At 40.3% G+C, this 14,045-nt stretch overlaps 1 protein-coding gene across 2 annotated transcripts in view; it reads left to right on the plus strand.

The window, feature by feature from the left end:
• Positions 1–14,045, plus strand: part of INSC (INSC spindle orientation adaptor protein) — a 1,941,980-nt gene that overhangs the window by 1,068,602 nt on the left and 859,333 nt on the right. For both annotated transcript variants that reach the window (XM_069623742.1, XM_069623743.1), the window contains exon 3: positions 3,373–3,718. In XM_069623742.1, the coding sequence (XP_069479843.1) occupies positions 3,373–3,718 (346 nt within the window). The remainder of the gene's footprint in view (positions 1–3,372; positions 3,719–14,045) is intronic.

A 14,045-nucleotide genomic window follows, 5' to 3' on the forward strand; every position in this document is an offset into this window, starting at 1 on the left:
CTTCCCCCACTTGAAACTGGCTTTCGGCCGGCACATTCCACTGAACCTGCCTCTTGCATGTTTCTGATTCTCTTTTCTCTCCACAGCACAATAAGCTCTCCTCCATTCCAATTCTGCTGTATTTGTCTGCTGTGTTTCACACTATGGATCATCCTTCTGTACTTTCCTCTCTTTCTTCCTTGGGTATTCGTGGTTCCCCTCTCACATGGTTTAAATTGCATCTCTCTGGTCAGCCCTGGGCTGGCCAACTCTCTCCTCCTCTCTCACTTATATACAATGCACCTCAAGGTTCTGTTCTTGGCCCACTCTTATTTTCACTTTACACCATCCCTCTTTTTTCACTTATATCCTGTTTCATTTTCTCCTGTCACTTTTATGCTGATTATTCCCATATTTCTCTGATACTTTGAATTCTCATGTTTCTACCTGTCTCTCTTCCATTTGGTCTTGGATGTGTTTCCATTTCCTTCAGCTTAACCAATCTAAAACTGAAGTCCTGCTCTTCCCTCCATCTTCTCCCTCTGCCTTCTATGTTCCATCCTGTTCATCCTTCTCCCTACCTTCTCTCTTTTTCCTCCTCTGCTCAGAATCTCGGCATTGTATTTGACTCTTCTCTCTCATTTTCTTCTCATATTTCCATCACCATCATACCTTTCGCTTTCTTCTCTTTAATCTCGGTCGTGCTAGTCCCTTTATGATATGATGTGATATATAATATGGCATTTATAATGCGCCTATACAAATGTGCTTCAAGGCGTGGCGCGGCAAGGAGGGGGAACAGAGGGAAGATAGAGATATCAATCTTATTAGGCCAGGTGACATTGACATCTCACAAGTGCAGGGTGGAGGAGAAAAGTGCGTGGGGAAGCGGGGACACTGCAGTACATATGATAACAGTAAAATAAATATTATAGACAATAAATAAAAAGTGCAGCCAGCTGGTGGCAATTGCAGGGTAAGTGCAGACATCCGGTGTCAAGTGCTGGTGGGGGCTGTAGGAATACAGTAACAGTCCCCTAGTGCAAGGGTTGTCAGGGGTGCAGTGCAGGGGTGCAACTGGCTGGGAGGCGCCCTGGGCCCGAGGTCAGCGGGTAGCCAGGTATCCAGTGCTGTTTCAGTTTCAGCCAAGAGATCAGCAGGGGAGAGGGGGAGAGAAAGCAAAAGCTTTCATTTTGTTCGTGCGACTGAACATCTCATCTCTGCTTTATTTCATGTATCAACTACTGTTCCTCCCGCCTGATTGGACTCCTTGTTTATTCTCTCTCGCCTCTTCACTATCTTTACAACTCCGCCATTCATCTTCCCTTTGGTCTCTTTCCCTGGGCCTTGATCTCCTCTTTACTTTTATCAGTTTCCTTCTTGCCATTTGAATCTAATCTTCAGTTTCACTTCCTTACTATTGTTTTTAAATTGTCTTCATGGTCTTGCTCCATCCTGCCTGGCATCATTAGTCTTCTTCTATTCCCCCACTCACACTCTTCTTTCTCAGTCCACCTTTCGGCTTCTGGTTCCTAAACCCTCCTGCTCTATCTCTCGCTTTCGCTCCTTCTCCCTTCTTGCCCCCCTTCACTGGAAACTCTTGCCCTGGATATTCATTCCGCCTCTTCTTATCACATCTTTCACACCTGCCTAAATGCCCAACTTCTGTCCCCTCTGTCTTCTTCCTGAACCATTGACTGATACTAACAACTCAAAAATGGTATTGTTTACTGTACAATTACATTTCTTTGTTATGATGCGTAGGCGAAAGTGTGGTATGAATCAAAATAAATAAAAAAATAAATACAAATACATTGCTACTAGCCCCCCCTGAATGTTAACCCATGTTTCTAATAGCAGGAATAGCCAGCTCCTCAGATCTGTACTGTGTGTCAATGTACATGGCCCCTCATTAAAGGCCCTTGCTACCCTTGGTACTATTAACTCAGGCCCGAGACCATTAATTGCAGGTATAGCTTGGCGAGCTGGGTATTATTGCTTAAATATGATTTCTGCTAGCTGGGATTTGAACTACAGCTGCAATTAATATGCTTGGTGATTCCACACCACCAATGGTGTTACACAATTTCAATACCACTGAAACCACTGAGAATGCTGCCCAAAGTGTGGTCATGGGGCAGTAATCCTTCCCTGTGTTTGCTAATTCTTCTATAATGATTGCCACATTGCCAGTGAGTGTTCATTTAAGCAATAGAACCCAAGTTTCAGGAGCATTACCGTCCCAGGTAATGCCCCCGACGCGAGGGTTCTATTGCTATTGCGTGACCGGGGCACTAAAAGCTTTTTTTTTTGTCCCGAAGCGTTTCGGGGAAAAAAGAAAATGGCCACCGCCATGGAAAGGGAAAACTGTGTCCGTTTTCCCTTTCCATGGCGGACATCGGGAGCGGACGCGCTGGGAACACAAGGGTTCCCAGCGCGTCCGCTCCCGAAAAAGGATCAAAAAGAAGGTAAGTGGGGTTGGGAGGGTGGGAGTGGGACAGGAAAAAAAAATTAAAAAACGTACCTGCGTCCCCGGCGGGGAACGAGGGAAGCCTCCAGCCGTGTGGAAGCACGGAGCAGGGAGTGGGGGTGGGATTAAGAAAAAAAAAAGACTTACCCGAGTCCCCAGCGGGGGGCGAAGGCAGCCTCTCAGGCGCGGGGAGGCTCGGAGCGGGGATGGCCCCGCTTTGAACCTCCTCATTGGCTGAGGGGCTGCCACGCCCCCTGCCGGGGACAAAGGCCGTGGAATCCCGACAGAGGGATTCCCGGCCAGGTAGGGACCTGGTGAGAGCCAATCAGAATGCTTGTTGCATTCTGCTTCACTCTCGCCGGGTTACTAATAACCAATAAAACACATAGACATGGGTTTTCCTAGGTCTTAACATCCAGGAGAGCAAGTTGAAGTCAAGAGAGTATAACAAGTTCACTGGCGCCATCCCTGATGATTCGTATTTGTTTGTTTGACCACCTTTAAGCCACATTAGAGTCAGGTGGGTCACATCTTCCATGTGGTTAGAAACATCTGGTTCAATATCTTCACCAAAAATGTAAGATGATTCTTCTATGTTGGTTTAGGGATGTCATTGGTCATGTTCCTTGCAGCTTCATCCATACCCTAGTCACTCATTTATTTGCTGGTGTTTCATAATTCACCAGATATGAGGCAGTCCAGAGCATAGAATCTAGTAATCCTTCTAGAGATATATTCCGTTGTATTTATCGGTATCCTCGGACCCCAATCCTCATTGATAGACTTGCTCATATTTTTAAATCCTTGTGTCTAATTTTGATTACGTGAAAATGGGCAAACCATGAATTGCCATATCTTTGCTGTAAAATATTTTAAGCGCTACCCGGTATAACGTTGATTGCTTTTTTCTGTTTCTATTGTAGCATACAAATTATTGAAGTGGATTCAGTCCAGCGCTGGATGGAGGACCTAAAGCTAATGACCGAATGTGAATGCATGTGCATCCTTCAGTCCAAACCTATCAGCATTGATGACGATAACCAGAGTGAGCTGATCCTCTCGGCACACCATAGTGCAGCTGATAACTTGGAGACGCTATTACGAAGAGCATGGATAATAAGTACAGAGCTCACCAAGATTGTAGAGAAACTAGAGAAGAACCGGTGGCAGAGGGTTCACAGCATGGTCGTCAGAACTAATTGTCATGTGCATTCAATGATTAATGAATACAATGCTTTCACCAGAAACTCACTGGAAGAGATGCATGAGGTATGGCTCTGTTTGTGATTTATTACTGTGCAGCCCTACTAGGGTGTAGTTTATATTTTTTAAATGTTTTTTTATGTTTAGTATAGCGAGGCCTGGTGTTTGAAAGAGAAGACATAATACAGCACAGAGCAGAGTTCGGCCCAATCCCTCAGCTAGGTGTTTTACTATGGGAGAGCAGTAACAGAAATAAGTGAAACCAGAAGAGAGAGAGGGGCATATAGGGACAATTTCGACACACAGACATGATGCACACATAATTACATAAAAAGCATAGGTGTATATACACAATGCAAATGGCAGGATTTAGTGTTGGGTTGGAGGTGGCGAGGAGAGGGTGATAGAGGTAGCCATGTGAGGGTAAGCAGTCAGTTAATTGATTAAAAGACGAGTAGGAGGATTTGAGAAGTAGTCAGTGGTAGACTAAGAGACAGCTGATGTGGATGTGATGACAGCAATGCGAGAAGAGGGGGGAATGAGTGTGAGTTGCAATAGAGAACATTTTAAGGGGAAAGGAACAGAGGAAGGTCGGTCAAGGAGAAGGCTACAACAGTAGTCAACTCAACTCCAAGAGTGGAGATGGGTGTAATTACTGCTTAGCATGAAAAATCAATCTTTGCATTCAATATTTATATATTTTTTTATTTTTTTATTTGTATGGTTGATAAAATCAACCTTTCAAATTTAACATGTCCAAAACAATACAATATGTTAATATTGACTTACATAATTGGTTATATTAAATGCCTCATTGATGAGTGATACTGTGAAACATGACAGAATTGACACATGTTCATTTTAAAGATTTAGTTCATTGCTTTCATATAGGTTTGCATGTCATTTTACTGTGGGTGTTTATTGAGCACAGTTTCTTTTTCACAAGTTGATTACAATTACTAGATATTTATTATTTAAATATCTAGTAAATAATACCCACTGTAAAATGACTTGCAAACATATATATACTAGATATGCTTTCAGGTTAAATATTCCTACACCTCTCTCATGATAGTCCTGATGTGAATATACGTTCCTATTTGTTCTGGTTAGCGGTGCAGTGACTGTAGAACATAGAGATTGCTGTTCGTAGGAAGCATTGGGATGTATGCCTAATGTCACTCTACCTGGGTGGAGTTCATTATTCACTAAGAAAACTCCAACTATTAAGATAACGCTAGCTCTGTTTTAGATGTTTTTGAACATCCGAAATTCAGCAAAGCACCATGAAAACTGTCCTACTCATCTAGTTACAAAGAGTGATTGGAAAAACATACCTCCGTTTTGCTTTTTATTATGTTGCTAAATAATGTGGACAGCAGTTGTAGAGTGATATAACTTAAAGGCTGTCTTCTTTAATTCCTTACATATAGCTTAATATGTAGATCATTGGCATTTAGTCTTCCAAATTGGATAATAGTATGTATTCTTATATTTCAATTATTTACCTGATTGTGGTCTTGAGCTTTTCCATAAAGCGAAATTGTTTGATTTGCATTTGCTAGGGACAAACATCCTGAGACTGGGTGATCCGATTCCCCCTGTTTTCACCCCTAATTAACTGCCCTTCCTCAACCCCTCCTCTGTTTTTGGCACCAAGACTGATTGTATCTCTGCTATCCTCAATGTGTACTTCCTACAATGACTCGTAAAGCATTCTGTTGCTTCCGGGAGCTAGATCTGCACTCGATAAATACCGTAGTAATGATAATATTGTAACTCATGATATTGAGGGGTGGAGAGACAGAGTACTGTATCTTTAAATGTTTAGTTATTTCAACTAATGTACTCCTTTTCCATCGGTTTGACCCTTTCGCTTGTCCTTACAGACAGAGAGAAAACACTTTCAATAATATTAAGAGCATTGTGGGGACGGATATTGCTCACTGCCAAATTCAGTCACCCAACATTAAATCCCACAATGCATTTGGCGGCGAAAGGAAAATCCAGATTTCTAAAGTAAATGTGTGGGGCAGGGGACTGATGAGCAGTGGCTAGAAACATCCAAGCCCCTAAAAAGCATTTGTGTGTACGGACTCAACTGACCAATCTGAAAAACTGTTATTACAAAAGCAAGCCAAGGGGGAAATTGAAACTCTATTTGCATGAATTGTTTTGACTTCAACTTTTGACACTGCCAACTGGACATCCTCTTTGGATAACTTAAAAATGGGGGATCCCAGAATACCTGTTAAATATTTTTATCAAACTTCTTTCTAGTTCTCATGTCCAGGTTGTTCTGGATGATAGGGTTTAATTTTCTTCTAAAATAACTACAAGTAGTGAACTGAGACAAGGCTGTGTTCTCACATCTTTTCTTTTCAACTTCTATCTCTCGGACTTGGGAGATGCATTGTCAGAAACACGGATGACAATTAAAGGTCCCATGGCTTGCATGTGATGATGAGTTATTCTTGTTATATTGTACGCCAATAGGTCTTAAGCATTCTGTGGACAGACTCCACCAATATGCTTCCGAAAACGACCTAGTAAAGGTAATTTCATTCAAACAGCTAGGAAGAGTACATTTCATTATTGGTACATGGGTGCCAATTAACTGGAGCAGGTAAACCAATTAGTGACCTTGGGTTTCTATATTTGTAAAAACATTCTCTAGAGATGTGCACACTGCTTGGTTGACAGTGAATGTCAACATCTTTTCTGCCGGGATAAGTAAAATTTGTAAAGTATGCAATCTTACTTACCATCAAATATTAAAAGGCACAGATTGTTCCTGCAATGATTAATGGTTTGGATATCATGGACACAGAACATAATACATCATTAAATAGATTGGAATGCCTATTGTGGAGAAATGTACTGTTATTTCCTCCAAGCCTACCTATATCTATAATTAGATGTGAACTTGGACTCTTGCCATGATCAAATTAATTAAATGGGGGGTACTGCAGCTGTATGCAAAATGTTTAGATCCTCCCAATCTTTCTATATATATTTATGAGTATCCAATGGGAGGCAGTTAACAAAAGATCTTAAAAATTAACATTATTTTATAAATATGAAGAACTTACAATTACCTTGAGTTTCTCTTTACGGATCATGGATCTTGATCACAAACCAGGATTTCGTAAAGAACAAATAGTGTGAACATGATTGAATTATGATGCAGGAATCCTTTGGGGTCACAAATGATGAATTTGAAAAAGAGGAAAATAACTTAGGAAATATTACTCCCTATTTAATCAAATTTCCTGAAGCCTATTGAAGAAATTGTTTCCTATGGTTTGAATTAAACATTATGATGATTCATGGGATCTAGTCATTTCTCCCCAGAGGTGAGCCATTCCCTGTGAGGCTAGGGAGGTGAGCCCACTACACAACATTCCCCTATGGGTGGCAGTAAATGGGACCTCACAGGGAAAGACTCCTCTCTTGGGGGTAAGGGACTTATCTCTTGGGGATAAGGACTCCCATTCCATCAATGAACTCCCTAAATCCCTCTATGGAGAACCATTGACACCATCAAAGTATCAGGAGAAACATCCTCCACAAGTCAATGTTTGTTACTGTAAAGTCACACCCACTCACCATCACACAAACAAACATACTGAGAAGAATAAGAGGATACCAGAAATAAATATTACCCAGTTATTGGCAGCCAATCATAGTGGCACTAAGAAGATTGAGCGAGTGAGGAAGAGCACTCATGAGAGAGACAAAGGACTATGGTTCTATGCTGGGGATGGAGCAGTACTTCCGCATAAACACAGAAGAAAGTTGTTGGTGGAACAGGGGTGGTTCAATGCTGCCAAGATGCCAGAGAGCCACAGGAGGTCCTTGGCTGAGAGGATGCCGGCAATCATGAGGTGGAAGAAACACAGCGAGGGCAGAGAGCCAAACTGTGTATGCCCAAGAATGAGAATCGAGTTGGTGGCGTGATCCTGAAGAGGTGGACCAACATAGACAACGCAGAGACCGAAACTGGAAAGGCATTGCAGAGTCACGCACTGGAGCCAGAAGAGAGAAGACACGCTGGATGCGCACAAGATACTATAGGCAGCCCAACCACACAGGAAGAACCAGTGATGCCAATCCATCAGAATAGAGGTAACAGGAGCGGTGGTAGATGTAGGAGGGGAACACGGCAGGAAGAGCCTCAGAGGACTAATTATACTTGTCCCAGTGGTTGTAAATACCTTAAAGAAAGTGAAAACTATAAGGGTATGTATCATACTCGTCCCAGTGGTGGTGAATACCTTAAAGAAGGTGAAGGGCAGTTTAAGTCCAAGGAGTGGTTGAAGTGTGATCTAAAGTTGTAAAAGCCATCTAGAGACACTGCAAGAGTCCAAAAGTGATAAGGGCCAAGACCCTATCGTGAGAAACCAAGGAACAGTATTGAAAGCATTAACGCAGAAGCAGAAAGGGTGGAAACATCCCCTAGAAGATTTAAAGGATTTGATTCACATGGCTACCAAGAACTATTTGAAAATAGACCATTAAGGCTGGAAGAAGCATGTCCAGGAGAAAGGAGTCATTCTCATGGACCCCTCCTTTTCTTTTAATATATGATTAGTGGTAGGGTTAGAATAGGATGGAGGATTGATCATTACCTTGGACTGCCTTACTGACAACAAGGGCCATAGTTAGTTTTGAGTTAGGTAGGGCAAACCTTTGTGATAGGGATAGAGAGGACTTTTCTTATTATTTTAATAAAAATAATGTTAAGAAAGCAACCATTTGGCCCACCGCCTCCTTCAGACCTACCACAACATCCTACGCACAACTGAAATTTGTAGTACTCGATCTAGGTCCATTAAAGAACCATCCTCTTAGCACATTTCTTGTATCTGTTAAAGCTTTGATAAAATAACATTTTGGCTGTGTATTTGTGCAACTGTTTAAAATGTTAAGGACATTTGCTATCACTTATAAGATCATTATGATATACAATTGGATAATTGAATATGACATATGTATAAAGTTTCGATGAAGTTGATGGACAATTTTTATTTTTATTTGAATTCGTTATTGTTTGTGTAAAGTTTAATTTTAAAATTGTTCAATGAATAACAATAAATAAAATACTGTTTCCAGATAATTGCTTCCCTAAATTGACCAGCAGGTAATTGACCAAAAGGGACCCAAATTAGGAAAATCTCATAATGTAATCAAATTATGATGGTCTCCTGCAGTACGAGTCATATAGCAGCTTTGTTCTAGGAGGGATCAAACTGGGAACCTGTTTAAAATCTATTAGTTGAGTCTAATTATGAGATTTCTAAAACTCACCCAGTCCCCATAATCTAATTGTGAACTGCCCAAATACACAAACCAGGTTTTAAGTTCCGACACAACAATACAATTAATAGTGGATCGTATTTATAACATTTTACAAACAAGTTAATAAAATCAGTACATTAATATTTAAAATAGAAGATGCAATTTGCAAACAATTTTTTATATTCCATATCACACGTTATTGCTAGAATCTATAAACCATTAAAATATGTAAGTTAATAAGATGTTATTGTATACCCTCCCTTAAGAATAATACTTAAAAGTGCTTACATTTTAAATACTTAAAACATCTGATGTAAGATTATGTCTGTGTGAACATACTATTAATGTTGTACTTTTAATGTAGCATACAGGAAACGTCCATGAACTAACGTGAGGCTTAGATCTGTTGCTGCTAGAATGTAAAGGAAAACCTGCAATTCACAAAATGGATTTTTTTTAACTGCAAATAAGAACATCTCTCCAAGGTTAGCATGCAGTGGACAGGGAAGGATTTTATGGACCAAAGTTTCCAATGGAATATAATCAAATGGACAAAGGGCTACTGCAATATCCTTCATTGGCCAGACTGTATGCAAACCTGCAGTTACCAACTACTAAAGACATGCCTTTGCTTTTAGTCTCCTTAGCTAATAGCAATTCTCAAAGTTAACTGGGATGCATACAAGTGTAGTGCTTGGAACGTTAAAAATGGAAAACTTCCCTGGGGAAACTACAGTTTTCACAAACATAACAAAATTACTTGTGTCCATTGAACAAGATCTAATCAATTTGTAACCAAGTGTGAGCACAGTGCTAGTATATCTCAACCGGGGTACAGACAATGTAATATCCATGTTAAGAAGGTCTTCTATTATGGGCTGTGTAAGTGTTATTACCAGGTTAATAGTTATGCTTGAACGTCTGTAAAACCTGTTAACATGTTTCCAAGTTCATTGTCTGTAGATTTAGACACCATCAATCGTTCTTCAGAAAAATGTGTTCCTGAACTGTTAGCCCTTCTCCTGTTTCATGTCGATAAACCCCAGCACTTGCTCTCAAAAGCCCAAGATATTTCACCTCATACATGTCAATACCTGCATTCCGGTGAATTGCATTTTTGACATTTACAGAGATTCCGTATGATACCATTACCATACTGAATATCTTTGCAATTCGTTTTACTAACCTGTCTCTAAGAGATTTTCAACTCACCTTCTGACCTAACCTCAGTGGGGAATGATCCCACTCTCCCACATCCAGTGATTACACACATTTTCTAGAGGACCAATTTTTCTCTCCGATTTCCGAAGTGCTTAGATATTCTTGTACCTTTACATTTCTTATCTTTTTTTTGGAAGGATATTCAGCTATAAGTTGGTTTGGAGGATATTCTGTTGAGCATGGAAAAACCTCTGTCATGCTCAGCCTGTCTTCCATCTCCCCACTGAAAACATTAAGGGGCATAATCTAGATACCCTCTTCTAATGGAGATGTTTCCTATTTCCCTGACTGGTGTTTCTTAATCTTGTCAGAGAGCCCATATTTGTAATTACTCACAGCAACTTAGTGTGTGATCTCACATCTTCATGTATATTGTTTTATTACTAATGACTTTAGAACCAAATATACGTTTACCAATGAGGAATCAACTAATGTACAGTGAGAGCCCAGATAAACAGAGATTTTTTCTTCCGGGGCTGTCAATAAATAAGGTGACTCATGGGTACCATCCTCTAGAATCCACCCCCAATGGTGAATTCCCACACCCTCTCCTGGTTGAGTGGACGGAATTTCCCCAGTCGCTTGCTCTTGCAAACCATTTAGGTTGGCATTCTCTGCATACAAGCTATTGCACAACCTTAGAAAGGAGAAGTCGAGAGAAGTCAAACTTATTTCTGCTCTGTCTGGTACATGTTCTGAAAACGGGCACCTAATATAATTAGAAGACATCATTTTGTGAGCTACCATTGGGTTGTTTTGTGGAGAAGTGTGCAGTGATTTTGTTGCAAGCCCCCACTTGAGGCAACGTCTCCTTATTTTTTAACTGAAACTCATTGCAATAAATTGGATGCATGATTAGATCATAATTTGCTGAATTCATTGAATCGAATGGCTGGTTGCATATATTCAGTGAATTGGGTGTTTCATGTGACATTCCGTGGCTAGACTACTGTGGGAGTGGGATCTTAATAATTTCATTTCTATGGAATACTTCAACCATGTACTCCTCAAATGACATATTACAGTACCCAATTTATACATTCAAACAGTATTTGCCCACCGCTTCCCCTGTGACAATGCAGTAAGCCTCCTCAATGCCCCTGAATGCCTCTGCATTCAACTGCAGACAATTGCACTTCCTTGCCGTTCTCGCTCAGTCCTCTGTGTTGGAATCAACCATTGATCAATCCACTCCTGCAGACACTCCCACCAAGAAACAGCAGCATAGACATAAGCAAAGAGAAACAGAGCTGCTAACAACTGAGCTTCCTCGCAATTCTCACACTATTCGCCTAAATCCGTTAGGAGAAATGTCCCCACAAATTCAATGGAAACATCAATTAGAATAGTTGGCCTATAGTAAGATTGGTGATTTCCGGAATATTTCTTAAATATAGGAACAATCATACCATACATGTTGCCGACATAGACAGGAGTTTACGTGCGAGAAAGAAATCTCCAAATAGATTGATGCTCTTTATATAAATCCCCAGGAATCCAATCAGGGTGCAGTGCTTTCCCATGTGTGTGCCCATTCATAATGCTGCAAATTATTTAAAGAGTCATTTGTTGGTCTCTGAGGGTAAATTGTTCTTTTTATACCAAACTGGTCCATGGCTCACTTTAATGGCAATATGATTGTAGTGCCCAATGATATGTTTTACCCCAGTTTTTTGCCACGCTGTTTTCCACATTTGCCTTTTAAACGTGCTATTTTTGCTGACACCGTTTTCATCATTTTTTTAATGTAAATATATGTGTTGTGAGTTTGGGGTAGGGTTTTGGGGTGATGATTGGAAGGGTGAGGTGGGTTAGATGGGGGTTGGGGAGAACCTCCAATTTATATAAAAAAGATGTAAATGGAGGCATTGAAAACAGAATGTTAAAATGTAAAAGGTGAAAATGGAAAACAGTGCAGAGAATACATGTTGATCTCTTTTATACAATCTGATGAGCCCTAGGAGTGGTTAGGGATCAGAGTTCACCTCTGCTTGGAACACTCAACCTTCACCTCACTAGCGGAGGGCACTGTAGAGATCAACTCTCCCTAAGGAGTTCCAAACAAAGTACTTTCTTCTGTCTTGATGATCTAAACGTGAATCAAAGGAGTGGGAGACCCCCCTCTTTTATTGTCAAAAGTCCATAGGTGATTGGAAAAAAGCAAGGCAGCTCTAAGGGGTTCAGTCCCTGTCCTTGTGACAAGCGGTCTTTGCCTTGCTGTATCATACTCAACGTACTTTGTGCTACAGGAAGTGGAGGATCCAGGAAGGAAGGAGAGGTCCTGAAAGAAACCAGATAGTGGAATATTTCTACAATTGTGCAGAGCTTTCTCTGTCTACACTAACCCTGCCCCTTTCTCAGACCCATAGCATCAAATGCCCTTTGGTAAGCAACACTCTAGTATGAATCTAGTATTTTGTGTATTGTGTACCCTTTGATTCATGTTTATCACGGCAATTCCTACTGAGGGGCTGTCTTGCTGGAGAGAGATGTTACCTGGCCACTCGAAGAATCAAAAGAGATTATTTTATTCTCCTGTCCTGCTGATTGGCAGGAGGCTGTCTAACTAGACTACACACAACCCTTCCACAGCTGGCCTGAGAGCACAGTGTTGACATGTGTATGATACACATTAGATGTGGTTATAATAATGATATTAATTACCAGCCACCATGCCCCCTATTCAGGTATGGCTCATGTTTAAACATTAAACTGCCACCAGGATAGTCATTTGTCATATTTGAATGGTTTTGGAAACAGAGGTTCAGACTTGCCTGTCACAGCATCTGTCAAAAGGGCACCTGTAACCTTTGAACTGAAGAGATCATATACTGATGCAGCAGGGCACATTTTAGCACTATGCTTTTGCGCATGGAGTTTTATGAAAGGGGATCTGGTTAGCATCCCACCCTTTCGGAGATGGAATTGCCAGTGGCATTTTATTATTAAGTAAAAATCATAAAAGCCAGGTCTTCTACACCCTTGCCAGATAGCAATTCCTCACAGTTAAAAAGAATAATTACATACGAAATACAAGCAGGAGGGAATGCAATATATGCAAATCAACGTTATTCATTATCAATCGGGCATACTCCATTCACTTTCATGGATGATGGTAATTGGGGAGATAGTTTGTTTGGTCATGTGATATTTATCTGTGCATTTAGTAACACATTTTAAAACTTAGTGAGTGTCAGGATGAACCTTGTCAGCTCCTTTGACCTTTGGAAAGACTGAATATGATTATGGGTCCAACAAGGCAAGCTGATTAGTTGTTTACTAGCTTAAGTACCCTGCTTCGACCGGGCTGTCCATTCTCAGATTTTTTTCATATGCCACCGAAAAAGATGAAAAAGTATTGTTGTTTGCCGCAGTGGAAAAACGCAATACATGTTAATTTCACTAATTAATTGAACACCAATTTTTCATTTATCTCTGATTAAAATTCTCATATGAACATCATATTTGTATGCTTACTCTGATTATTTGCAGTGTTGTTAGCAGTGGTGGCCATTTTGAATGCAAAAAACACACTGCAAATAATCAGAGTAGGCATACAAATATGATATTCATCTGAGAATTTAAATTGGAGGTAGATAGGAATTTGGTGTTCTATTATTTAGTGAAATTGATGCATATCGAGTTTATTGCAAAACAAATCAATGAAAAGAAAGACACACTCACTCTCTTCTAAAAAAAAAAAATATTCTAAACAAAAATAAAATGCAAGACCAGTTTAGAACAGCCATCGCGGTGATGAGCACCTTCTACAAAAGTAGATTGCACATGGAACACCACAAAACGTAATGCGTAAAACCAAAAAAAATAATTATCTCGGGAACAGAATAACAGAATGACTTATCGAGCTAGA

The sequence above is a fragment of the Ambystoma mexicanum genome, chromosome 11 (assembly GCF_040938575.1).
Source record: "Ambystoma mexicanum isolate Mex_15411 chromosome 11, UKY_AmexF1_1, whole genome shotgun sequence".
NCBI lineage: Eukaryota > Metazoa > Chordata > Amphibia > Caudata > Ambystomatidae > Ambystoma > Ambystoma mexicanum.